The sequence below is a fragment of the Muscardinus avellanarius genome (genome assembly GCF_963383645.1).
Source record: "Muscardinus avellanarius genome assembly, chromosome: 14".
Taxonomy (NCBI): domain Eukaryota; kingdom Metazoa; phylum Chordata; class Mammalia; order Rodentia; family Gliridae; genus Muscardinus; species Muscardinus avellanarius.
Window position 1 is genome coordinate 6,188,415 of NC_137800.1, and position 27,404 is coordinate 6,215,818.

General features: G+C 53.2%; 2 protein-coding genes across 4 annotated transcripts in view; both read right to left on the reverse strand.

Annotated features, from left to right (window-relative positions):
- Nucleotides 1–1,061: 1,061 nt before the first annotated feature.
- NEIL2 (nei like DNA glycosylase 2) lies at nucleotides 1,062–9,338 on the reverse strand (the record flags this gene model as incomplete). Its single annotated transcript, XM_080710188.1, has 4 exons — nucleotides 1,062–1,378; nucleotides 2,582–2,778; nucleotides 4,072–4,415; nucleotides 9,201–9,338. 4 exons carry the CDS (start codon nucleotides 9,336–9,338, stop codon nucleotides 1,062–1,064), a joined length of 996 nt encoding a protein of 331 aa, XP_080566314.1.
- A 9,921-nt stretch (nucleotides 9,339–19,259) lies between these two features.
- The window catches only part of GATA4 (GATA binding protein 4), a gene marked incomplete at both ends in the record, with an annotated part of 59,586 nt that continues 51,441 nt past the window's right edge, over nucleotides 19,260–27,404 (reverse strand). The window contains 5 exons of one of the 3 annotated variants that reach the window (XM_080710036.1): nucleotides 19,260–19,442; nucleotides 20,324–20,472; nucleotides 22,144–22,231; nucleotides 25,389–25,514; nucleotides 26,588–26,754. In XM_080710036.1, coding sequence (XP_080566162.1) covers nucleotides 19,260–19,442; nucleotides 20,324–20,472; nucleotides 22,144–22,231; nucleotides 25,389–25,514; nucleotides 26,588–26,754 — 713 coding nt within the window. Of the gene's footprint in view, nucleotides 19,443–20,323; nucleotides 20,473–22,143; nucleotides 22,232–25,388; nucleotides 25,515–26,587; nucleotides 26,758–27,404 lie in introns of those variants that run through there. The other 2 variants (XM_080710035.1, XM_080710037.1) reach the window with 2 other exon arrangements.

A 27,404-nucleotide genomic window follows, 5' to 3' on the forward strand; every position in this document is an offset into this window, starting at 1 on the left:
TGCTCTTTTCGGTCTCCCTCTGACAGATCAGCTCAGCAGAAGCGGGGGTCCATCTCTGGTCACCGGGGCAGGTGACAGGCACAGACCTGCACTCACCGCGGGCCCAGCAGGCCCTGCGAGCTCGCCTTCATAAAGACCTGGTGTTTGCAGCTGAAGACCCTCTTCTGGGCTGGGAGTGTATTTGGTGTTAGAGCACTTGCCTAAATGAGACCCTGAGTTTGAGCCCCAGCACCACAAATAAAACAAAAACCAAGCCAAAGAAACAAAAAATCTTTACTGCCAAAGAGCAATGGCACAGACAGTAGCAAAGTGCTTTACTTTCACGCCGCTGCCCCAGTTTCATCTGGCGGCTGCCAACAACCCGGGGGTGTTTCTCTCTCTCTCTCTCTCTCTCTCTCTCTCGGTTCCTGAATTGTTTAGTGTACCAACAGCTACAAATACGTCAGCTTAAGCAGTAAACAAGTAGGTTTTTTCGAGACCACTGAGGAAGGCCCGGCTCCCTGCTCCCGGCTCCCCAGCCTCCACCCTGGGAGGGCTGGCGCGCACCTGTGATCCCTATAGGCAGCTCGGGGGGCTGAGGTCGGGGGTCACAAGTTGGAGGCCTGCCTGCCCAACTTAGTGAGACCCTGTTTCAAAAGTAAAGGGGTGGGGGTGTACCACTGCCACATTGGTAGAGCAGCCCCGGGCTTAATGCCCCTTACCAAAAAACAAGACGAAAACAAAATTAAAACAGAGGGCTTTAAAACCACCCAAACACAGCATAGCCCTTGCCAGGCAATGCTGGGAACACAGCTTTCTCGTGGCTTTCATGGCCCTGCTGGCCCTCCGGGAGGTTCCCCTAAACCAGTCAAGATTCCCCCTCTCTCACAGTGGCAGAACTACACAGGAAGAATGAACTGAAATGGAAAGGGCGACGCTCCCCCTGTGGGAACTGGGCCTCAGACATAGCTCTCGTGAAGAAGCATCCTAGCTGACCCCAGCCCTCGCCGTCTAATCCCTGCCCGCCCACCGCTCTGACACACACGCGCGTGGTCCCCGGGCAGCCGTGGCCCGGCCGGCGCTCAGGCGTGCGGGGCCTGGTCAGCTGGCTCCTCAGGCGCCAGCTGGGGCTGGCACTGCGGGCACCACCAGGTGAGCCTCTGGAGCCCGCCTGGGGGCCCCAGGGCCTCCCTCAGGACCTGGTGGCCGGCAGGACACTGCTCCTTCTGGTAGATCTTCGTGTGCTGCCGCTGGCCCTGGAACTTGCCCCGCAGCCAGCTGGCACTGAACTCCACCGCACGATCCACAAGGGCCTCCAGACGGGGAGCGCTCAGGAGCGAACCGAGAGAGAGGGGGTGCACCCCGGCCTCGTACAGGGCCTCGTTCTTGATGATGTTCCCTGAAACAAAGCAGGGGGATGGGGAAGGCAGAGCACGGCCCCCAGGGAGACCACCAAAGGCTTGGCAAAGCGGCCAGGGCATCGGGAAACCCCGCCAGCCCTCATGCTGCGGACCCTGGGCAACCCCAACCTGGAAGGCTGCGTAGAAGAGTTACCAAAGGGCTCTGGCGCCTGGCCGCAGGTCCCAGCCTGCCTGGCCGCCTGGGCTCGGGTCCCAGCCCGCCTGACGGCCTGGCGGTCTGGCCTTGGGTCCCAGCCCGCCTGCGGCCCCCAAGCTCGCTGGGCTTTGATTTTCTCAGCTGTAAAGCAGGGACCATGTTTACTGGGACTTTTGTGAGCAATAACGGGATTATGCCAAAAGTGCTGAGCAGGTGGCTGGCACGCAAGCTTAGCCACCAGGATGCCCGTAACGTGGTAGGAGGTACTCATTCTCGGCCTGCTCCTGCCTCATGGTGAAGCCAGGCTGGATCCCTTCTTCCAGAATCCATACCTCTCTTCAAAATATTCCTGCCAAGATGGGCATAATCCCAGTACTTGGGAGGCTGAGACAGGAGGATCACAGGTTTAAGGACAGCCTCAGCAAGTAGTGAGACTCTCATCAACCTAGCAAGACTATTGCAAAATAAAAAGAAAAAAGGGCTTGGTGGTATAGCTCAGAGGAAGAATGCCCCTGAGCTCAATCCTTAGCACCCACATTTCTATATATGTAATAGTGGGAGCGCTGTGTGAATCCAAAGCCACACCTGTGCTTCGGGCTGGGACTGCCGCGGTGCCTGCGTGGCTCCGCTCCCCTGGCCTGCAGCGAGCCAGTCACACCTGGGAGGTGCCGGTGACTGTGTCACCGCTGTCTGGGCAGCCACTGTGCTCACGCTAGCGCCTCTCCTGGTCCAGCTAACCGGCCACCGTGACCTCCCACAGGCCGTCCAGCTTTCCTCCCGCCTGGAAATGCTCAGTTCACCACTCTCACCTGAACTAAGAGGGGACCTGCTCCTCCACGGGGCCATCCGAGCAAGAGCGTACAGAGGACTTCGCTTCCCAGCAGGGAGGAGAGCAGGGTGCAGGGCAGGGCCCCATCCTGAGAAGGCCACGCTCTACCGGGGCTGTCAGGAGACTCACAGTGGTAATCCCACAAGAGCAACTCCAGGATGAATGGTTTTCCTGTTATACAAGTCTGTGGGCACCTCCCTTACCCATCGGTCTTACCCAGCCCCGAGAAGTATCTCTGGTCCAGCAGCGTGTAGCACACGGGCTGAGCCTGGCCCAGAGCCTCCAAGGCTTGTCCTCGATGGAAGTTTTCAGACAAGATGTCACAGGTGGGTGTGAGAACTGGGGAGGGGCTCCAAGACATCTGGCAACTGTAAAATGCCAGGAAGCCACCACCACTAAAGTACAGGACCAGCCTGAGGGGAGAGAGCATCACGTGTACACAGAGCCACACTGTGCAGTCAGGGTGTGCACACACACTCGTGTATACAAATGTCTACACCACCCTCCAGGGCCGGTCCATACATACACCCAGTCTATACACAGCAGTTTTGATTAACCTGGGGAGGCTAAGAGCCCCAAAGAGAAAAGGAATGGCTCTGTCAGACTCACAAACACCTCAGGGCTAAAGGACTAATTTTATAAAGCCATGTGTACGTGAGTGTGTATGCATGTATATGTATGTACATGTACATATATATTTTTCTTTTTTTTTTTTTTTTTGCAGTACTGGGATGGAACCCAGGGGCATTCTACCTCTGAGCTACACCCCCTGCCCTACTTTTATTCTTTATTTTGAAACATGGTCTCACTGAGTCGCAGAGGGCCTCACTAAGTAGCTGAGGGTGTCTGCAAACCGCGATCCTCCTGTCTCAGCCTCCCAAATGCTGGGATTACAAGCGTGTGCTACCATGCCTGGCTCTCTTTTTCTGATTACAGCAATGCATGTTTACAGAAGAAAGCCTACAAGACACAGGAAAGTTTAAAGTTCACAAAGTATGACTACTTGGACAGAGGTGGGGCCTCTCAGATGGGTGTGGTGGCACATGCCTGCAATCTTAGTGATTGAGAGGCTAAGACCGGAAGATCACAGGTTTGAGGCCAGCCTCAACACTTAGTAAGACCCTTTTTCAAAATAAAAAATAACACGGACTGGGAGTATAGCCTGGAGGTAGACTAACGCTGGATTCAATCCCCAGTTCCAACACCAACAGCAAAGGGGCTCACTAAAAAGGAAGAGAATGGGGGCGTGGGGCACACGCTTGGCATCCCAACGCTCGTGAGGCGGAGAGAGGCGGATGCGAGTTCGCGGACAGCCTCAGCTACTTAGGCCCTCCGCAACTCAGTGAGACCCTGAATAAGATATAGCACTGGGGGTGTAGCTCAGAGGTAGATTAAACACTAGGTAAGTCCTCTTCTTAAATTCGGAGTGCATGAGTTGAGACATAAAGTGTTCCTCAGAGACCTTCTACCCCCAAGCACGCGTTTGTTGGGAAACCTCTCCCCGTCCTTCTCTAAGCGACCCCTGGGAGTCAGGCCTCCTCTCCTGGGAGAAGAACCCAGTCTACTTCCAACAGCACTCTGTCTCCTGGACAGCAGGGTCGAGGGCCCAACATCCACCTGCGTGCGACTCACCCAGAGCCGCATCCTACAACACCAGGGCCACAAGAACCCCACAGGCCCCGCGAAGAGCCGACGCCACCCGTTACCTGGGCACCGGGTCCTGCCAGTCTCCTCTCTTGTTGGCCTTCTTTGCTCTGGAGAACTCATTCACCCAGACGCTGCCGAACATGCCAAAGCGGACTTGCAGCCACTGCAAGGCGCCTGCCGCGGGGCCGTCTGCCCCCAAAGGCTCAGATCCACTAGCAGCGAGCCCTGTGGGGCAGTGGGAGCCAGCAGAGGGCTCCTGTCTGACGGGCCCCGACGTGGGCTCTGCGCCCACTGCCTCTTTTTTCTGTGCTTCTTTCTGTGCGGGCTCTGGAAGTGGGCTGCTGCCAGGGGGCTCCATTTCTTCATCTGGGTCAAATCTAAGGAATAATTTCTTTCCATGCACCTAGAAAAAGTTGAACACTAATCTAGGCCTCCCAGAGCCAGGCGAGCTGAGGGCTATGCGGACAGCTATCCTGTACACGGCCCTGTCCCCTAGCCCCGAGGCCCCGCATGCTGATGATCTGGGCCGTCTTCTGCTCTAGTGATATGGCCAGTTGGCACATGGCCCTCGAAGTGATCAGGAAGAGCTGGAGGAATTAGCTTAGTAATCAGATACCCCACCACCTAGAAAACCTGGGGGAAACTGCTCCCAATTTTTCCAGAGATTAGCTAAGAATAAACCCAAACTGCCATTCTTTTACTCAATTCATAATACACTTTTCTATGCCAGAATCAATCAGCACACATCCACTAATGGGCCGCAGGTAAAGACACACACTGTGCCATTGTACTCCCCCGGCCTCCTCCAGGAAGCTGCACTTGAGCAAAGCAGCAGCCACAAAAGAACTCACACACAAAAAAACTACAGCCAACGAAAAGTGAGTATCCGCACAAAGCTTGATCGGTGACTCAGACTATCACTGGAAAATGTGACTCACCGTATCTCAATGAAAATGATTTCAGGAGAAGAGAATGAAAATAGAAAACACGTGTACAAGGATGTCCCAGGCAGGTGTGGTGCTGCATGCCTGTGATCCCAGTACTTGGGAGGCTGAGATAGGAGGATCACAGGCTCGAGACCAGCCTCGGCAACTTAGAGGCGCACTTTGCAGCTCAGACTTTAGTTCAAAATAAAAAAAAAAAAATAGGGCTGGGGGTGTAGCTCAGAGGTAGAACACCCCAGTACCAATCCGCAGTGCCACCCCCCCAAACACAAATGCCTGGTCAAGATGTGCTGACACCCTCTCCAACTACGGCCATTTCTACTGTCTTCCTTTTAAGTTCCAAGGACACTGCAGTGACTTTAATTCACTCACGATTAAATGAGTTCACACAGTGCATAAGTGTGTGAGGTTCCAGGGGCATATAGATAATTAAGACACCCTTCCATCTAGAAATTTAACATCTGAAATGAAAGATGGCAGTCAAGCTTGGTGGCACTGCCTGTAAGCCCAGTACTTGGGAGGCAGAGACAGGGGGATAATAGGTTCAAGGCCAGCCTCAGTGAGTAAGTGAGACTCTTACCAACCTAACAAGACACCTTCAAAATAAAAACAAAATAGGGCTGGGGGTGCAGCACGAAGGCAGAATGCCTCTGGGTGCAATCCCTAGTACCCTCCCCCAAATAATAAGAGATGACACTGTAATTGCCCAGACACCACCAAGTGATGAATGGACGGACAGTACATAGCACGTCCAAACAATGGAATAGCACTCAGCCCTAAAAAGGACAGTGCTACATGGATGAGCCTTGAGGACTCTGCCATGAAGGGACAGACACTGCGTGACTCCACCTACACGAACACCTAACACAGTCAGATTCATACAGGCAGGAGGCAGTGTGGGGGCTGCAGGGTCTAGGAATGGGGATTTAGTGTTTACTGGGTTCCAAGTATCCGCCGGGGAAGGTGAAAAAGTTTTAGAACGGCTTGACAACAAGGTGAATATACTTAAATGAATATTGAACCATACACTTTTATACAGTTGGTTGATGCTAATTTTTGTTGAGTTTTTTTGCCACAACAAAAAGGTAAAAACAAAGAAACAGATACCAGGAGTACATGGAGAGAAGCGTGGGTAAGCAGGGAGGCAGGGGCCACTGGTGAGTCCCCGCTCGGCGGTTACCACCCCAGGAGAGATCAAGGCAGCACCCACGCTAACACCTGCACACGAATGGCCACGGCAGCGCTGCTCCTAAGAGCCAAAGAGTGGACACAGCCCAAATGTCCACAGCTGATGAACGGACACAGTCCATCACAAAATGTGTGTTTATATAACGGAATGCTACTCAGCACTAAAGAGGCATAAAGCACCAGTACATGCTACCACATCGATGACCTCACACTATCACATGAAGAAATTAAGTCAGGCTGGGTGTGGGGGAGCACGCTTGTAATCCTAGCATTCAGGAGGCTGAGTCAGGAGAATCTTGGTTCTCGACAGCCTCGGCTACTCAGTGAGGCCCTCTGCAACTCAGTGAGACCCTATCTCAAAATAAAGAATAAAAAAGAGGGCCGGGGGTATAGGTCAGAGGTAGAATGCCCCTGGGTTCCATCCCCAGCACTGCAAAAAAAAAAAAAAAGAAAGAAAAGTCATCATTCGGCAAAGAAATACAGATTGCATAATTCCATGCATATGAAATGTCCCAAAGAGGCAAACCTATAGAGACGGAAGTAGATTAGTGGTTGCTGAAGACTTGGGGTGCAATGGAGAAACCTGGGGTAAGATGGGATAGCTACTAATGGGCATAGAGTTTCTTTTGAAGGTAACAGAATGTTCCAGGGCTGGGACGTGGCATTTGTTGAGTGTCTATTATGTGCCAGGCATAAAGCCGACTTCCTACCAGTTCTGATAGGTAGTACCTTATCCCCACTACATAATCAAAGATTCTAGAGTGCCGGAGCCAGCTGGCAAAAGTATGGGTTCTGAAGAGAGGCGTGAGGATGAAGAATTCAACTCTTAAGAATATGATTCCAAGCCGGGCGTGGTGGCGCACACTTGTAATCCCTGCGCTTGGGAGGTTGAGACAGGAGGATCACGCAGGTTCAAAGCCAGCCTCAGCTGGCTTAAGAGACCCTGTTTCCAAATAAAATATAAAATAGGTCTGGGAGTGTAGCCCGGAGATAGTAGGCCCCTAGGTTCCATCCCCAGTACCACACACAAAAAAAAAAAAGAAAGAATTTGATTCCAATAATTTTTTAATTCTAACGTGGGGAGGCCGCCAGCTTACTATCTCTACTGGCCGACCCCTGCTCCTGGGTCAGTATTCTCTATTGGGCCGACAATGGGTTTCTCTAGAGGTATTTATACAGTTACAGGTCAATCAATATCCTCGTGCTACCACCACCAGAATACGATAAAGACCAATCCAAAGCACATACATTACAGGTAGGTTAATCAGTACCCTCGTGCCATCACCACCTGATCTTCTCTCAGACCTTTTACTTTGAACCTTCCATGACCTTGTTGACTCTGGGCAAAGGATGGTCAGCTGAGTCAGAAATATTCTTTTAGGGGAAAACCTTAATGGCCTCCCACACTAGAGCAAAAATGTTAAGAACTCACTGAAGCGCTCACAGCCAAGCAGCAGCACGGCCCACTGTGCTAGACCACAAACATTTACCCCACGTCTCCTAGGTGCTGGGTGCTCAGTTAAGTACCAGGGACACAGACCATGAAGACATATCCCCTGCCCCGTTATGGGTCCCTTCCACCCAACAGGCTGGGCAAATTCAGCAATACGGCTACAACAGGAAGAAGTCTGGTGTCCCAGAAGCGCAGAGGGACAGTCCCTCACATGCAAAGCTCGGTGGACGGGAGGCCTACTGGAATCCAGAAGACAGACAAGAGATTGCCCTGGTAAGCTGAGGAGGCAGGGAAGGGGGCAGGTGGGAGAAAAAGACCTGCCCATGCAGATGAGCAGCCTGTCAAGACCACCAGCAAGCTGGGAGCAGTGGTGCAAGCCTGTGATCCCAGTACCTGGGAGGCTGAGAGAGGAGGATTACAGGTTCAAGGTCAGCCTCAGCAACTTAGTGAGAGACCCTGTTTCAAAATAAAAAAGTTTGCTGGGTGGTGACGCATGCTTGTAACCCCAGCATTCAGGAGGCTGAGATAGGAGGATACAGTTTCATGGCCAGCCTCAGCTGCTTATGCTCTCAGCAACCTAATGAGACCCTGTTTCAAAATAAAGAATTAAAAAATAGGGCTGGGGCTGTAACGCGAAGGCAGAATGCCCCTGGGTTCCATCCCCAGAACCACTACCAAAAAAAACAAAAAACAAAAAAAACAAAAAAAAAAAACCCTCAAGAAAACAAAAAACAAAATAAAAAAATATTAAAAGGGGCTGGGGGTGGGCCAGGCGTGGTGTCACACTCTTGTAACCCCAGCACTTGGGAGGCTGAGACAGGAGGATCTCACAGGTTCGAAGCCAGCCTCAACTGCTTAGTGAGGCTCTCAGCAACTTAGACCCGGTTTCCAAATAAAATATAAAAAATAGGTCTGGGAGTATAGGCCGGAGGTAGAAAGCCTCTGTTTTCCATCCTCAGTACCAAAAAAACAAAAACAACAAAAACAAAATAGGGCTGGGAGTGTAGCTCTGAGGTAGAATGCCCCTGGGTTCCACCCCCAGTACTGCAAAAAAAAGGGGGGGGGGGCTGAGGTTATAGCTCAAAGGTAGAATGTCACTGTGTTCAATCCAGTATCTCCTCCCCCAAAGAAAAACCACCAACAAGAACTATCTGAGCTGAGACCATTATGCTGGAAGACAGACTTGGGGCTGGGTACCAAGGCCAGAGGGGCAGGCAGGGGTCAGACCAGAGAGAGCCCATGGGCCTCTTTCTGACTCTTGCTCAGGACAAAGAGGAGAGGTGTGGGCCCAGAGCCGCAGCAAAGCTCTGTTCCCCACTGGCCAGTGGGATCCCGGCTAGAGGTGCCCATCAGATGCAGCTGTAGGGGTCAGGATGGATCCGGACTCTGAATAGGGTCCTTAGCTCATATCATACCTCTACGCCCTTCATAGCTGACCACCATGATGCCCACTGCTGGCTAGGAAACATCACACTGAAACACTGGGAGCCCTGGGGAGTGATGGTGGCTTGTCCTGGGCTCCAGGAGGGACAGCCAGTGACGACGCGTCCAGGGGAGGTGCAGATGTGCTGGGAGCCCGCCCACCAGCGGGTGCTGAGCTCACCTGGGTGTCCTGGAGCCACAGAGACTGGAGGGAGGCAGGGGGCAGCTGTTTACTGCTTCCACCGGTCTTGACCACCTGCTGGCCCACAAAGGGCGAGACCAGGTGGTGAAATTTCCTCACAGTTGGTCCTTCTGGCATCCCTGCAGGCAGAAACGGACCAAGAGGTCATTTCCTCTTCCATTTCTAATGGTCCAAGCACTGAGCAGCCTGTGTGCCACCGACGCGCGTGTGGGGTGTGTGTGTGTGTGTGTGGGGGGGGGTGTTACTGGGGACTGAACTCAAGGGCATTCTACTTCCAAGCTACACCCCCAGCCCTATTTCTTGTTATTTTGAAACAGGGCCTCACAAGTTGCTGAGGCTGGCCGTGAACCTGTGAGCCTCCTAGCTCAGCCTCCCAAGTACTGGGATTGCAAACGTGCACCTGGGAGCCAGCTACTTTAAGAGTGCAGGTGGCCCAAAAGAGAAGTAAGCCGGGCATGCTCACCTCCCAAAAGGACGGGGCCAGGACAGCTTCCTTGAATTTACTATGCACCTTAAATTCCACGAGGCCGTGGGGGCAGTATTTTTGTTACTCAGAAATTCAAGGGAAAACTGCGGGCCGGAAGGAGGCTTGCCAGACGCAGCCAGCCTCAACTTGCTCTGAGGCCGCAGAGGAAGCTGCTGGGAAAGCCCGCCCCCACCCAAATCTTCAATCTCTCCGCTCCTGACCATGTTGTTTGTTTTGCGGTACTGGGAGGGAACCCAGGGGCATTCCACCTCCGAGCTACACCCCCTGCCCTATTTTTTACTCTTTATTTTGAAACAGGGTCTCACTGAGTTGCAGAGGGCCTCACTAAGTAGCTGAGGCTGTCGGCGAACCGCGATCCACCTGTCTCGGCCTCCGAATGCGGGGATTACAGCGCGCGGGACCACGCCGGGCTCCGTAGGTCTTTTGGTGGAGAGGGCCTGGCACCCCCTCGGCTCCCGCACCAGTTACCTCTGAAGCCCCCCCAGGGTGCCGGTGTGCGGGGTGCGGGGGTCGACGCTGTTTTCTTCGCAGGCAAACCACTCCCCTAGGAGAATCTCCAATGACCGCCTTTCCCACTCTTTGTGGGGACAGGGTGGAGAGAAGCGGACGGAGGGACGGGAGTGAGGGTCACTAAAAGAAAAAAAAAGACTTTTTTAAGAAGACGCCTCTTAATTTTTCTGTAATTGAGTCTTCACAGTGGAAAAAGAGCCACGCGCATCTGCACAGCGCGCGGGACGCGGAGAGCCTCGCGCCGCCCAGGGCGCAGGGGCTGGGGTCGGGGAGGCGGACTCCCCGAGGTCGCGCGGCCAGCCCGCACGCCGCCCGGGTCCACGCCGCACGCCCCGCCGTCTCCTAGGAGACGCGCGGAGCTCCGCCCCGAGCGCAGGGGGCGGGGCTCTGGTGGGTGGGGCCGGCTCCGCCCCAAGCGCGCAGGGGGCTGAGGCTGTCCTGGAACAGAGGTCTTGTTTCAGCCTCCCAAATGCTGGGTTTACCAGCCTGCACCACGCTGCGTAGGACATCCGTGAGGGCATGTCCGCAGATCCACGCACTGGACAGGCCCTGTCGGGTTTACAAGCCAGAGCAGACAGGTGGCACCATGCCGGGGCAACACGGAGTCTCCAAGGACAAGCTTAGTGACTGCTCATGTAATAGTGGCATGTAGCAGAGGGAGGAGAGGGAGCCCAGCACCCTGTGCCCTAGATAGCTCGGGCCCAGGTGGGCCTATCTGTTCACTTTGCTCGCCTGCGGACTTAATGGAGTAAGGAGGGGAAGGGAACCTTTTCAAGAAGTGCTCGTGCGGTTTGGGTTTTGTACTGGTTTGCAGTGCTGGGGATCCGGCCCAGCGCCTCAGTCCTCTAGGCAAGTGCTTTCCCACTGAGCTACACCCCACCTCCTCCGGAGATTTTTTTTTTAAGTGGTGAGATGTTTTACTTTATTTTTATTTTTATTTTATTTTATTTTATTTGGTGGTACTGGGGGTGGAACCCAGGGGCTTTATACCTCCGGGCTATACTCCTAGACCTATTTTATATTTTATTTGGAAACAGGGTCTTACTAAGTTGCTGAGAGCCTCACTAAGTAGCTAAGGCTGGCTTCGAACCTGTGTGATCCTCCTGTCTCAGCCTCCGAAGTGCTGGGATTACAAGCATGCGCCACCACACCTGGCTTAAATGTTTTACTTTGTATTGATTTTTCAGTACTGAAGATTGAACCCGGGCATTCTACCTTCAAGCCACACTATAAGCCCTACTTTATATTCTTTATTTTGAAACAAGGTCTTACTAAGTTGCATAGGGCTTCACTAAGTAGCTGAGGCTGGCTGCCAACCTGCAACCCTCCTGTCTCAGCCTCCCAAGTACTAGGATTACAAGTGTGCGCCACCATGCCTGACTATATTAAATTTTTACCATAAGCAAATTTTGCTTTAAAATGTTTGTGTAAAGCTGAGCTCTAATCCCCGCTACTCAGAAAGCTAAGGCACAGCCATCGCTTGGCCGGGCTTTGGAAGATATTCTATGCAAAATAGCGAGGCCCTGTCGCAAACAAACAGAACACTATTAAATTTTACTTGAAAGGATGAAAGCAGTAAAATAGTAGGCCATTCAAATATAAATACAGTCTGTTGTTAGTTCTCCATGGAAAATGGGGAGCCAGTACTTCCAGGAAGTCAAAAGAAGTTTGGGCAATGGAGAGTAGGTTTTCTGCAAACAGGAGGATGGCCGGCACTCAGACCGTAACTGAGGGTCCTGGGAGGACGTGGCCAGCACTGCGGGCCTTCCACGGCGCCGCCTGCTGAGGCTGGGGCCAGAGGTAAAGAGAGGAAGGAGGCCCAGAAAGGCCTCGGCTACCTAGGGTGCAGACTCTGGAGGCAGAGCGTGAGGCTTAGCTCCTACAGAAGCTTCTGGGCTCCTTGTGCCCCTGTGGTAGATTGGCTGTGCTCGCAGGGAGCCATGGCACCATCTTGTTTCACCCGGTGGAATGAACGCCATGGAAGGGGCTGTGCAGTGGGGAAGCCTAGTGGGTCAGAGCTGGGCTCTGTCGTTTATAAGGATAGTGTTGCTTTTTTCTATGTGCAAGACACTCTGTAAGGTCTTTACACCAATTGCCTCCTTATCAGCTGTGGGGATAAAAGCAAGTCGCACCATCTCTAAATGTATCCATCAACTAGAGCACCTAGCTGGATGTGGTGGCCCGTGCTTGTAATCCCGGTACTTGGGAGGCTGAGACAGGAGGATCCGGCTTCTCGGCCAGCCTCAGCTACTTAGTGAGGCCCTCTGCAACTTAGTGAGACCCAGTTTCAAAATAAAGAAAAAAAAAAAACTGGCTGTGGGCATAGCTCAGAGGTAGGTAGAATGCCCCTGGATTCCATCCCCAGCACCACATAAAAAGAGCATCTATTTTATGGTATTATAGACATATAAAGCCACGTTTCTCAAACTGTAATGTGCACGTGGATCAGCTGGACAGCTGTTTAATGCAAGTTCTGACTCCGGGGCTCAGGATTTCTTTCCAGCAAATACCAGGTGAAGCTGCTACTGCTGTCCCAGGGACCACACTTCCAGCAGGTGGGGCTCAGGGAGCAGCGCTTGGAGGTAGACTCACTGTCTTTGTTGAATGAATGGTTAATTGAGATATTAGTTAAGAATCACACCTCAGCTGAGAAGTGCTTGGAGCCAGGCTGTGAAGGGCTCCCCAGCTTGCAGGATTCCACTTTTAGAAGGGGCAGGGATGGGGTGTAATAGCTCAGGCGGTAGAGTCAAAGAGACATGATTTGAATCCTGATTCTGCGCTTCCATGCCCTGTAACCTTCAACAAGCGACTTAACATCCACGGCCATATCTTCTTCTTCACATGATTGTGAGGATGTGAAATGCTTTCGGTGGCTAAATAAAGCTGCCAGCAGCATCCAGAGTGCAGTGTCAGCAGCGGGGGCTTTTTGTTAGGAGAACTGGGGACTGTTCTCAGGTTAATGGTTTGAAAATGAAGACTGTGTTGGAGACAGGGAGGAGGGTGTGGGCGCCCCCACATGATAAGCGCATTAACTGCAGGTACCGTGCCTGCTCAGTCTCAGGGCCGGCTAGCGGGGGCAGAGGGTAAATGGCCACTCTCTCTCCCACCAGCCCAGTGGCTTTGGGCAAGTCCCCTGAAGGTGGCCCCTCAGACGAGCTCTGAGACCCCTGTGGTCTAGAACAGTGAGGCATGCTCTTCCACCCCGGGCTTTCTTCCCCTTAGTGAGGGTTCAGTTTTCCTTCGGTCTCATTTAACCCTCCCGGGCCAGCCCTTGGAGACCTTGGTGATCCCAGTTCCCCGCAGCGTGTCTCCTGCAACCCCACGTTCCCCTGTAGAGTCCAGGCCTCTGGTCCCTGGGAGGGAGGGACTGGGGCTTCTGCAGCCCTGTCCTTGGACACCTGAGCCCCCAGCTAGAGGCTGGGCCACAGGACCTTCCTGGATCCAGGAGCAGCTTGGGGCTTGACCACTGTCCTGGGCCCGTTCGATGGCTTGGCTTTGTATCTAAACAGAAAGCTCGACTCTGGGCCCAGCTTCCCTCACCAAGCACCTGGGAAGCCCGGCTAGACTCGAACCCGTCAGTCTGACGAGCTCCGCTTTGCAGCCCTGGACTACACCGCCCCAGAGCAGGCATTCTTTTTTTGTGTGTGGTACTAGGGGTGGAACCCAGAGGCTTTCTACCTCCGGGCTATACTCCCAGACCTTTTTTTATATTTTATTTGGTAACAGGGTCTTACTAAGTTGCTGAAAGCCTCACTAAGTAGCTGAGGCTGGCTTCGAACCTGTGTGATCCTCCTGTCTTAGCCTCCCAAGCGCAGGGATTACAAGCGTGCGCCACCACGCCCGGCTTATAGAGCAGGTATTCTTAAGCAGGGATTTGTGGAAAAGCTTCCAGAATTCAAGGCCCCTAAAATTATGAGTGGTATGCAAAATCTCAAGCGATATGTACTTTTTTGGGGGAAAGTGGGTACAGAGTTTTGCAGAACTCTGTGACCCCCAGTGTGTGTGTGTGTGTGTGTGTGTGTTTGCAGGCTGGGGATTGAAAACCCAGGGACATTCTACTTCCAAGCTTCACCCCCAGTCCTATTTTTTATTCTTTATTTTGAAACAGGGTCTCACTGAGTCACAAAGGGCCTCACTGAGTAGTTGAGGCTGTCTGTGAACCACAATCGTCCTGTCTCAGCCTCCCAAATGCTGGGATTACAAGTGTGCACCACCATGCCTAGCACTAAAAAAAAAACAAAAACACCCCAAGCCTTTGGCCAGTCTCATTGCTGTCCCAATTGTAGCCTGCAGCCCCTCCCAAACCTGTCATTATAGGAGGGGGTGAAGGAAAGAAGATGCCAAAGTCTTGGGTAGATTTGATAGAGCATCTAAACCAGAGTGGGACGCATGCCTTTAGTCCCAGTCCTTGGGAGGCTGAGACAGGACGATCTCAGGTTCAAGACCAGCTTCAATAGTGCAGTGAGATATCTGCTCAGCAAAGCAGCAAAACTGTCTCAAGAATAAAAATAGGAGCCGAGCATGGAGACACACGCTTGTCATCTCAGGACTGGGGAGCCGGAGACCCGGAGGATCGGGGTTCACGGCCGGCCTCAGCTACTTAGTGAGACCCTGTTTCAAAATAAAGAATAAAAAACTGGGCTAGAGATGTAGCTCGGAGATAGAATGCCCCTGGGTTCAAGCCCCAGTACTGCAATACATGAATAACTGAATAAATAAATAAAAATAGGGCAGGGGCATAGCTCAGGGGTAGAAGGCCCCGGGTCCAATCCCAGCTCTACCAATAAGAGTGAATGCGCACAGTGAGGTAAGCCTCAGCCGCTGCCGCCTCCGGCTCGAGCCCACCAGCCCCGAGCTCTCCTGAAGCCCCTGACTAACGGCAGCCTTCTCTTCTTGAAGGGGCACTTAGAGGGAAGTCTGGTGACAAGCGTAGGCCATGGACAGAATGCGGCGTGGGCCCCCAGCTAACTGTGTTAAGCACCAGGCAGCCGGGGCCTCCGGCTGCTACTGAGCCGGTCTGGCAGTGTCTAGACGGAGTTCCAGCATGTGTATTTCTGCGAAAGCTACCCCTGGGGTACATTCGGTTTCCTGGTGGTGGCGTGGCGGACGACACCGTTGGTTGTATGATCTCCCAAACATCTGTCGACCTAAGCATCGGCCACAGTCGAGGTTCTGTTTCCACGGGCGGGACAGGGTGTCCATCTCCAGTCTTTGGAAGGAGCACATTCAAGCCTCGGGCCCTGAGGTTTCCTCTGTGTCAACAAGAGCGCGGGGCCCAGAGGGAGCGTGGAGCCACCTTGCTGCGATTGCCTGGGCACGGACACTCGGGCCAAGTGAATGGAGACTATGTCGCCTCCTGACTGTCCTCACAGCGCGGCCAAAAGGAGAGGGGGTGTGCTCCTCGTGCCTCAGTGTGCTGCGAGGACCAGTGTGTGCAACCCACTCTCATAGGTGACAAGGCAGAACAGCTGCAGAGGGAGGCTGAGAGCCACGCACTGGCCAGATGTGGAGGAGCACGGGTCCCAAAACCCCCAACTCGGAGCCCATTCCGTGGCCCGGTCCTCTCCAGCACCACCGTCACTCGAGGGGGCCACAGCACAGATAGTTGTGGATACGGAATCTGTCCCAGGTGTATTTATGTACAGCAGGGACCCAGAGTCAACCATTAGCAAACCACAAGTCTTTCGTGTGTGCGTGGGGGGCACTGGGGATGGAACCAGGGGCATTCTACTTCCGAGCTACACTCCCAGCCTTATTTTTTACTCTTTACTATTATTTAGGTACTGAGGAAGGAACCCAGGGACCTTCTACCTCTGGGCTATACTCCCAGACCTATTTTATTTGAAAACAGGGTCTCGCTAAGTTGCCGAGAGCCTCACTAGGTAGCTGAGGCTGGCTTCGAACCTGCGCAATCCTCCTGTCTCAGCCTCCCAAGTACTGGCATTACAAGCATGCACCACCACACCTGGCTTATTCTTTACTTTGAAATAGGGTCTCACTAAGTTGCAAAGGGCCTCACTAAGTAACTGAGGCTGGCCTCGAACCAGGATCCTCCTGTCTCAGTCTCCCAAATGCTGGGATTACAAGGGTGCACCACCACACCTGGCTTACCACAAGCCATTTTTAATTAAGCAAAAGCCCCTATGTAGCCACCCATGTGGTATCCGTCAGCCAAAGCGAATGTCTTTGCCTTCAGCAGGAACTCGGCTCAGTGACTGACCGTCTGGTGCCTGTTAGCAGAGATGAACAGTTACGGTTTTTATTCTTTTTAAACTGAGGTAGAGCCGGGCATGATGGTGCACACCTATAATCCCAGTACTTGGGAGGCTGAGACAGGAGGATTGCGGGGTCAAGGCTTAGCAATTTAGTGAGGCTCTCAGCAACCCAGCCAGACTCCCCCTGGGTTTGATCTCCAGTACCACACACACACACACACACACACACACACACACACACACACACAATTTTTTTTTAGGTATAGCTGGGTTTGGTGGCATCACTTGTGATCTCAGTACTTGGGAGGCTGAGACAGGCAGTTCAAAGGTTCAAAGCCAGCCTCAGCAACTTAGTGAGACGCTCAGAAACTCAGCAAGGCCCTGTTTCAAAATAGGGCTAGGGGCGTATCTTAGAGGCAGAACACCCCTGAGTCCCATCCTCAGAACCACAAAAACAAAACTAAGGTACAGCTTGCTTCTTTTAGGGAGGGTACGAGGGATTGAACCCAGGGGCATTCTATTTTCAAGCTACACCCTCAGCCCTTTTTATTTTGAATGAGGGTCTCACTGAATTGCTGAGGCTGGTCTCAAACCTGTGTTCCTCCTCTCAGACTCCCAAGAGCTGGGGTCACACGTCCGCCCCACCACTGGGGTCACACGTCCGCCCCACGTCCGGCCCACCACTGGGGTCACACGTCTGCCCACCACTGGGGTCACACGTCTGCCCCACCACTGGGGTCACACATCTGCCCACCACTGGGGTCACACATCTGCCCACCACTGGGGTCACACGTCTGCCCCACCACTGGGGTCACACGTCTGCCCACCACTGGGGTCACACGTCTGCCCACCACTGGGGTCACACGTCTGCCCACCACTGGGGTCACACGTCTGCCCACCACTGGGGTCACACGTCTGCCCCACCACTTCCTGCCCACTTACTTCATGATGAAACAGCTAAGCGATTCTGTTGCTAAAAAGAGGTGAAGTCAAAATGGATAAAGGAGACAGAGCTTCAGTTTCCTCTCAGAAAGGCAAGAATCATTTGCTCCTTTAAGGACCTGTTTGGATCAAACAATAAAGAAAAAGCAGGAGATAGCCGGAGCCTTTCTTTGGATTCCCATGCAGACACATCCTAATGCCCGGGAGGGGCCAGGAGGGATGGCCCATCTTCCAGGTAGCTGGAGCCTCAGGCCACAGATGGAGCCCTAAAAATGCCCCCTCTCCCAGGTCAGTGGCTGCTGTCCCACAGAGGTGAAGCCCAGGGCTGGGGCCAGTGGTCGGTCCGACCCTCTCCTAGGACACGAGCGGCGAGCTGGCCTGTCCCTGGCTGGGCTGGGCGCTCTTCCCACCAGCCCTACCACTTAGAGGTAGCAGCTGCTCAAACAGATGGAAGGGATTGGAAGCAGCCTGCGGGGTTTGTGGAGTCCCCAGTGAGGGACGCCAGCATCACACCTCCCAGGGAGGAGAAGGGAACGAGGGATACAGATAAATTTATTAGTTAAATACTGATTTTACAGCCATTTCACCTTAAGACAATGTTAACAGGTTGGTGGGTGAGGGGAGGGGGCAGCCCCAGGGAGAAGACAGTGTATATGCTGATTAGAACAGAATCTTGGCTCAAAGGTATTCTCTGCTACGGCCAGGAGGGTGGGGATGGGGCTGGGTGTCCTGGAGGGTGGGGATGGGGCTGGGTGTCCTGGGGCGGGACAGGGTGATGCCACAGTCAGCCACAGCTCCGTGGGTGGAGAACGAGGGCGAGGAGGAGTCTCCACGGGCCCATCCCTCAGGAACCACCGCAGTGTCTCTTACAACCGTCTTGACAGTCTGGTTTCCTTGGTTGTTTTCTTTGAGTATGTCTTGCAAACTTTCCAGCTTTTCATCTCCTGGACAGAAGATTCCTGTCTCGCACAGGAAGCAGGCGCTGGTGGACTCGGCCGCTGTCTGGATGAGAGGCCCAGGCTGGGCAGCTGAAGAATGCTAGAATCCTCCAGCTGTACGGTCCCACCAGATGGCCCGAGGACGAGTGTCCCCCAAAGCTGCCTTAGCAGCAGGACATTTTGTTCCTCCTCGGCACCCCGAGGTGCCAGGGCTACACTGCTGAGCTGAGCTCGTTAGACAGAGATGGAGACAGGCACTCTTGGGCTGAAGACAGACTGAGTCACTCAGAACGGCAGGCGGTATTTTTAGGTCAAAGGCCCTGGGATGAAGGGGGGGGGGGACAGAGAAGGCTGCGCTGCAAGGTGACATTTCATGGAGATGTGGTGGCGGGGGAGGGGCCCTCTCCCCCCTCCACCCAGGAGGCCCTCAGTAACATCTGCATTGCACCCAATACTTCTGGAGTCAGATGTGCTACCTCTGGGGAGACACAGGCACACGCCATGCATGAGGGGAGTGTTGGACCAGGCGGGGGCTGCCCCTGTTGCTGCCAGGTGACAGCGGGGGTCCTGGAGCACGGGCCCCTCAAGCCGCCTTTACAGCCCCCACGCTGAAAACACAACGGAGAAATCACAGCCTCGGGCCACAGTGGTGGGAAGGAGAGGGGAAGGGCATCTTGTCTCCCTCGAGGACTGGGCGGGCGGGAAAGGAAAAAGAAGTCCAATGCATGGAAGAGGCTTGCTGCACTTGTAGCAAAGGCTGGGCTCTTCCTCCACCTCGAAAAGACATCTAAAAGAAGCTGGCACCCACTTCCCTGCCCCGTCGTGGACTTCAAGTTTCTTCCTAGTTGTTCCGGAGTCCTTCCCACACAGAGGGGCAGCGGGGCAGCTGAGCCTTGGTCTGCTGGCCCCAGGTCCGTGCAGGAATTTGAAGAGGGAGGAGGGGAGATTAGGCGGTGATTATGTCCCCATGACTGTCAGCTAAAACCAGGCTGTTCCAAGAGTCCTGCTTGGAGCTGGCCTGAGGCGACTGGCTGACAGAAGACACGAAGCCTTGCGGGGAGAGCTTCAGGGCCGAGAGGACTGGGTGGATGGAAGACCCGTGGCCAGACACCGCGCTGACGGAGAACGTCTGAAAGGCAGAGAGCGCCATGAGCCTGGGGTGCCCTCGAGGGCAAGGGCGCAGGGGGAGGGCCTCAGGAGGGGAGCCCACTGCGCAGATATCCCTGGGAGTGCTCCAGCCCCAGGAAAGAGGTGGGCAGGGGGCACGTGCTGTTCTGCATTTCCCTGGTCCCCAGGATCTCTACTGAGGGTCTGTGTGACACCCCCCTCCCGAGGCTGATGAGCACAGCACTACCCCTAGGACCCCCACCCCTGCTGGCTGCAGGACGTTCCTACTATCCAGCACCATCTGTGCCCAGATGTGGTCATCTCCCTGCCTGGACAGGGATGCTGGCTCTCCTGGCCTCTGGGACCAGGTTCTCCCAGGACCACTCCCATAGGAAGAAGCTGGTGAGGGCGGGCACAGCCTTCCAGTTAAGGTAGAGGAAAAGCAGAGGAGCCACAAAGGGAAACTGCAGCATCCTGGCCCCACAAGGGTCAGGGAAGCAGGGGCACCACTGTAGCATCCGTAAGAGGGACCCAGAGAAGAGGGTACCTTGCCGGACACCTCCCCACCCACGCTGGCCTCGTGCTGGAAGGTCGCCCTTCCTGTCTCCTCCTGTTGAAGCCCTTCAAAGCCAACGTCAGTCACCCCTCAGTCGAGGGAGCCCCAACTCTGCCTGAGTCAGGGGGCTCAGCTGGCTTCCTGCCCCTCCACCTGGCTGCCAGTCCGGGCACCATCCCTCTCCTTATTCCTGAAGGTCATGGCTCAGGGGAGCCGCTGGACCCGGTGTGTCTAAGTCACCCCCTCGCTAGGATGAGCTGAGGGGACGGAGCGATCGGAGGCTGGGCTTCGTAGCCCCACAGTGCTGTCCTCCTTGAAGCCTGGCCGCCCTACTGGTGCTTGTGTACCTGGGACATGGAGCTGCTGTGCCCGTAGTGAGGCGGCAGCCCGGGCTCTGTCTTGATGGGGCGCATCTCTTCGCTGCTGGTGGTTGGGGCGCTGCTGGAGCTGCTGGAGGCACTGCTGGTGGGAGGGAGGCTCTCGCTGCCCGAAGGACCTGGAACAAGGCAGAGTCAGGACCGGCCCAGGGGCAGGGACGTGGAAGGGCAGCCCTTTGTGACAGTGGGACAGGTCCCTGCTGATGGCTTTTTTTTTTTTCTTTTTTTGGCATTTGCCTGGGAGAGAAGCTGGGAGCTTATCGGTGGCGGGCAGCAGCTCTCAAAATGGGGCAGAAGTATCAGAATTCCAAAAGGACTTTCCCCAATGATGCCCAGATCCCAGCCACCCCCTTGGGACCACATGTGTTCCACAGCTGGACTCTCTGAATTGTGAAAAGCCCAAATGCTGTATGTTACAGAATACCTTCAGAGGTGTCTGGGAAAACAACCTGCAGTTAAATACATCAATATCTCTACAGGAAAACTCGGGCCATAGTACTGATTGGGATAAATGGAGATCATGAACAGACGTGTGTGGGTTCAGATTGGGTTCTGCCAAATCTAGCTTTGTGGATTTGAATTCTGGGACAGGGGAAATGTACACCTATACCAAACACCCGCTCTGCCTTTGTGGGCTCCATGTGAGGAAATGGGGTTACACATTTGTAAGCAGTAGGTGAACAAGCAGGGAGAAAGGGGAGGAAGACTGTGGTGGAATTATTTCTATAATAATAATATAGTAAGAAATATTTAGTAAGAAATATTTCTGCCAGAAGGAGGAAGCCACTGTTGAATCTAGAAGGTAGGATTCTGATCATGTGCTAGTTGTAGAAATGGGCAATTTATCTGAGTCTGTCACACCTTAGAAGACAAACTTATCAGATCAGCAAATTTATATTCTCTGTAACAGCAGCCTCGGTCTATGTAATCCTTAACTTGGTGGCAAAGAATGCTCTGGGAGGGGACATTAGCAAGCCGCGTGATCAACCCAGAAATCAGGAAGGCAGAGTGGTGGCTGCACAGACCACTGACCCTGGTGTGTACAAACGTGGGTTTTAATTCCAGACCTGCCCTGAACAGCTGAGTGACTGCTTAAGTCACTGCTCTCTGGGCCTCGGTCTGCTCGTGGAAAGATGGGGATAATAAATTGTTGCTCTGGCGTCTTGCACACATCACTGAGATCGCATTTATGAACGAGCTTTCTAAACTGCTAAGCACAAGCCGGGCGTGGTGGCGCACGCTTGTGATCCCCGCGCTTGGGAGGCAGAGACAGGAGGATCGCACAGGTTTGAAGCCAGCCTCAGCTATTGAGTGAGGCTCTCAGCAACTTAGTGAGACCCTTTTTCCAAATAAAGTATAAAATAGGTCTGGGAGTATAGCCCGGAGGTAGAAAGCCTCTGGGTTTTCACCCCCAGTACCACCAATCAATCAATCAATAAAGAGCGAGCTAAGCACCAAGTGATGACAGGGATGGCTTGGTTATAGACTAATCTGTGGGCAACGTGACTAACAGGACCCTGCCTCTCTGAGAAAAGTGAAATGGACTACGTTCGTGGGTGGCCACAGCACCAGAGACAGAGGGACCCAGCAATGCCCCCTCTTCTCCAGACCCGTTGCGATCATCATGAATCAGACTACAGCTTGAGCTGAGCCTCGTGCAAAAGCTCCGGGTACCGACGTCCCATGCGACGGTGTCCACCCTGACCCACAGAGTCGAGGCTGGCCGAGGCCACCGTGCCCTCAGCAGCCTGGGCCGCTGCCTGGCCGAGCAGACGCTCCCTGCTCCTCACCTGCCGGCGTCTTGGATTTATTCAGGTTCTTGGGCTTCCGTTTTCTTGTTTGGATCCCTTCTTTCCGCATTGCAAGAGGCCTGGGGACCTGAAGAGTCACACGTCAGTATGGAAGGGCTTTCCACTTGTAAGTATGTGCTGTGGTATTAAAACAAACGGGAAGAGGCAGGAAAAGAGCGCGCCACACTCCCAGGAAACGCGTCTGGGTGTACAGGCCCCAGAGCGCCTGCTGAAAAGGAAACCAATTCTTTTTCTTTTTTTCTGTTTTTGGTGGTAATGTGGATTGAACGCAGGATTTTCTACATCTAAACTACACCCCAGCCTAATTTTATTTATTTTTAAATTTATTATCATTTTTGATGTAGTACTAAGGATTGAACCCAGGAGCATTCCACCTCCAAGCTACACCTGCAGCCCTACTTTTTATTCTTTATTTTGAAACAGGGTCTCACTAAGTTGTGGAGGGCCTAAGTAGCTGAGGCTGGCTGCAAACCCACAATGTGCCACCATGCCCGGCTCAGATTTTATTTTTATTCTGAAACAGTCTCTCTAGGTTGATGAGAGTCTTTTAAGGCTGTCCTCAAACTCACAATTAATTCTCCTGTCTCAGCCTCCTAAGTACTGGGATTACAAGCATTTGCCACCATGCCCGGTTTCAATTCTACTTTTAAATAAAGGATCTAGGGCCAGGTATGGTGGCACACGCTTGTAATCCCAGCATTTGGGAGGTTGAGACAGGAGGGTGGCAGTTTGTGGCCAGCCTCAGCTACTCAGTGAGGCCCTTTGCAACTCATTGAGACCCTGTTCCAAAACAAAGAATAAAAAACAGGGCTGGTGGTGTAGCTCGAAGGTAGAATGCCCTGGGTTCCATCCCCAGTACTGAAAAAAAAGAATAAAAATAGGGCTAGGGGTGTAGCTTAGAGGTAGAATGCCCCTGGGTTCCATCCCAGCACCACAAAAAAAAAAAAAAAAAAAAAAAAAAAAAAAAAAATCGGGGCTAGGGATGCACTCCTGTTAGAGCCTTCGCCTGGCCCGCAGGAAGCCCCAGGTTTGGTCCCTAGCACCCCATTATTTTAAAGCCAGGCACCTAGGTCACATGGGGGTATTTTACTAGACCCTGGAGAGGAATGAATCACAGTTCCTTCCCATCAGAAGTTCGTTTTATTGGGGAGACAGAGAAGTAGGAATAAGCAGACTGTTAGGTGAACTGGAAAACAGGAAGTGCAGACTGGGCGGCGGGGACGTGAGGACGCGCAGGAGGCTTCGCTGTGGAGGTGACCCCGGGGTAAGAGGCTGTCAAGCGGACAAGGGCAGGCATCTCAGGCAGCGGGGACAGTGTGCGGAAGCCTTTATCATCCACCGCAGGGCGCTGAGAAAACAGAGATGAGTGCCGATTCCGCCGACCAAATAAACGGGAGTCCCGGGCAGCAGAGACGCAAAGGCGCCCTGCAGCAGCGCTGCCCGGGCGCGGCTCCGGCTCAGCCAGCGTGGGTTCCTGGGTGGAGGAGAGGGCAAGGGACGACACTAGAAAGGCCGCCTGGTGCCAGGTCCTGGCACGAACTGACCAAGGACAGGACTTGCGCCGCATCTGGTGCTCATGAACGGGCAGCCATGGCTGAGAGTCATGAGCACAAGTGTCGGGGCCAGCAAAAGGACCACGGGTCATCCTTCCGGTGTGTTACAAGAATAAGAGACGGAAACGGGCAGCATGAACTTGAACTGGCTTCCTACTCGCCCCCACCATCTCCATCTCCTGCAGCTCCGGACCCCTGGCCCTCCTGCTGACACCTTCTGCTCCAGGACATTTGTTTCTCGCTGCAGGGAAATTCACACGTGTGTCGTAGCAGGGAGTCTACCCTCTCCACGCCAGCTCAGGGCTCCATCCGCAGCCCAGCCCAGCCCACCCCCAGGGTGTTTCTCATTTTGTCCAAGTGAAATTCTGCACCCATTAAACCAGCTGCCCTCCCGCAGCCCACGGTAAGCCCCTCTGCGTTCTGTCTTTGCAACACTTCAGGTAGAACCATATTGTATTTCTTTTTGTTTTTTATGGCTGGCTTATTTCACTTAGCATAATATTGGGGTTTTTTTGTTTGTTTTTGTTTTTTGGTGGTACTGGGGTACTTGGAAACCCTTCTACCTCCGGGCTACACTCCCAGACCTATTTTTATACTTTTTTATTTGGAAACAGGGTCTCTTAAGCCAGCACGGCTGGCTTCGAACCTGCGCCATCCTCCTGTCTCCGCCTCCCAAGCGCAGGGATTACAAGTGTGCACCACCACGCCCGGCTTATTTGTTTATTTATTTATTTGGTAATAGATTGAACCCAGAGGTATTCAGCCTCCAAACTATACCCTCAACTCTTTTTAAAATTATTTTGAAACAGGGTCTTGCTAAGTTGCTGAGGGGATCTCACTAAATTAATGAGGCTGGCCTCAAACCCTCAATCCTCCTGTCTCAACCTCGAAAATACCCGGATTACAGGCATGCACCACTGCTCCCAGTTTATCTAACCTTTCTTATATTTGCTTAAGGAGTTCTTCCCCCATGCCCAAGGTTATATAAATACTTCTCTTTATGTTCTCTTACTTTTATTGTTTGGAATTTTATTGCATTTATTTTATTGCTAGTATTTTCATTGTGGTATTTTATTGCCCAGTATTTTCATTATATTTTATTTAAAAAAGGTGTCTTACCCTCAGTGTCTTTTAATCATGTAAATCACCGGGCGTGGTGGTGCACGCCTGTAATCCCCGCGCTTGGGGAGGCTGAGACAGGAGGATCGCACAGGTTTGAAGCCAGCCTCAGCTACCTAGTGAGGCTCTCAGCAGCTTAGTGAGACCCTGTTTCCAAATAAAATATAAAATGGGTCTGGGGGTATAGCCCGGAGGTAGAAAGCCTCTGGGTTCCACCCCCAGTAACCCCCCCCCCCCCCACACACACACACGTGCGCGCGTCTAAGTGCTGTGCCATGGAGGTACGTCCCCAGCCCAGTGTTTATTCTTAGACAAGTGATCACTTCACCCACTGGACTGCAATGCCACCACACATCGGAGGAAAAAACCCTGAATTCTAGCCTGAAGGAAAGAAGACAGGTGAAGATTTAGTGGCTGGAATAAGAGAAGGGACACAACCCCTACAGGAGCCAGTGAAGGCAGAGGGGGGCCTGAGCGGCAGGAGTGGGCGTGGCCCGGGGTGTGGCCTGCATGTGGGCGTGGTCTATATGGGCGGGGCCGGCATCCACTCACCCCGTGGAGCTTCATGTATAGACCGCAGGCGTTGCACACCGGCTCGCCCTCGGCGTTGCGGCGCCACAGCGTGGTGGTGGTGGTCTGGCAGTTGGCACAGGAGAGGCCCACTCGGCGGGAGGCGGACTGCAACACAGGAAACAAACTTTGTCCCGGTGGAAGGCAGGCGCTGCTGCTTCCCCACAGGAGGGCCCCTGAGAGCTCAGGCCAGTTAGGGGATCTGGCTCGTTACCGGCCACCCCCAGGCCCTCTGTACTGCTCACTTAAGACCTGGTTTTAGCCTTGCCATTCGACATCTTACAAAGGAAAAGAAAAACAGAAACAAAAATCAAGCAGCAGCAGACACTGGGCTCTGTAGGCAGAGAAACTTCTTCCAAAAATAGAAATAGCACTTGATTCAGGAGCTGATAGGAGTGGCGGATAAATTTGGTGGACCTCCAGAGCAACAGTGTTGATCTCTCTGTTACTCTCTCCCTAAGGTCAAAATCAAATGACAAAGGAAAAAAAAAAAAAAAAGCTCAGATTCAGGAGCAAATATGTCGGCCAGTCGCAGACATCCCAGCCCTGGGCTAACACCGGGAGCCCGAGCTTTCTGGGCTCTTGGTTTATGAACTGATCAACTTAAGACAATGAAACAGCCTCTGAGTTAGTCTTCAAAGGCTTGAGCAGAGGCAGGAGGCCTTCAAGACAACCCCAAGAGCCAGCCGAGCTGGCGCACGCCTGGAATCCCAGTACTTGGAAGGCTGAGACAGGAGGATCGTAGGTTTGAGGACAGCCTCAGCAGGTAGTGAGGCCCTCATCAACCTAGCAAGACTGTTTCAAAATAAAAATAAAATAGGAGCTAGGGGTGTAGCTCAGAGGTAGAATACCCCTGGGTTCAATCTCCAGTGCCAAAAAAAAAAAAAGACAACCCCAACTGGGTACAGACAGCTGGGATGCGCTCCCAGGGAGGCTGGGTGTCTGCGGCTGTGGCGGGGCCGCCACTCTCAGGAGCCTCTCATTTCCACTTCTAGGCAGTGGCTGGTCAGATCAGAGTCTGGCTCGTCCTTGGAGCTTAAGCTCACTCTGAAGGTGTGTTCCCACCCACCCACTTAACCCTCACCCTATCCCCTCCCCTCCAGTGTCAAATTCCCCTTGGTGGATTCCCCCAGGGCTGCCAGGCTGGAGGCCCTGGCGGCCTTCACTCGGGTGCAGCTTACCAGGCGGCGCTGGGGCTTGATGAGGGGCCGGTTGATACCGTTCATCTTGTGGTAGAGGCCGCAGGCGTTGCACAGGTAGTGTCCTGTCCCGTCCCGCCGCCAGAGCGGGGTGGACATGGCCCCACAGTTGACACACTCTCTGCCTTCCGAGAAGTCATCGAACATATCTGCTGGGCGGAGAAGTCAGAGAAAAGACGCAGGATTACTTCCTACATCTGAGAGCCGGAGCGCAGACAGCACTGCTATCCTTCTGTCTGCTCCCCGGAAGGGGAAAGACCACTGCGAGCTGCCCGCTCGGCCACGACCCCGCCCGGGCCAGTGCCCAAGGGCTGCACGAGTGGAAAGCTTTACTCTCTACCATCTAGACACAGCAAGAAAGATGGAACACAGCTGCCTGTGTGCCATCCGCTCTAGCCTGGCTGTCTCCAGCACTGAGGTCAGCCTCCACCTTCCTTCTCCCTCTTCTTCCCTTTCAAATTTAAGATTACTTCTCCCTTTGAATAAACATTTACATTAGGAGAATCACAAAGTACCAAGATGTATTTTTTTAAAAAACTATGACATTACCAACATTTATGAGTATTTTGTTTCTTTATATCTTTTGCAAGACTTGAATGTTGATATTTTTTGACCAGCTGAAGTCAAGCTTTATAACTTTGAGCCATTTTTTGCTTCATAACAGGACATCCCCCACATTAGAAATTTTTATAAACTCATTTTAACTTATCTATTTATTTTGGTGGCACTGAGGATAGAACGCCCAGGGGTATTTACCTCTGAGCTACACCCCCAGTCCTATTTTATTTTTATTTTGAAA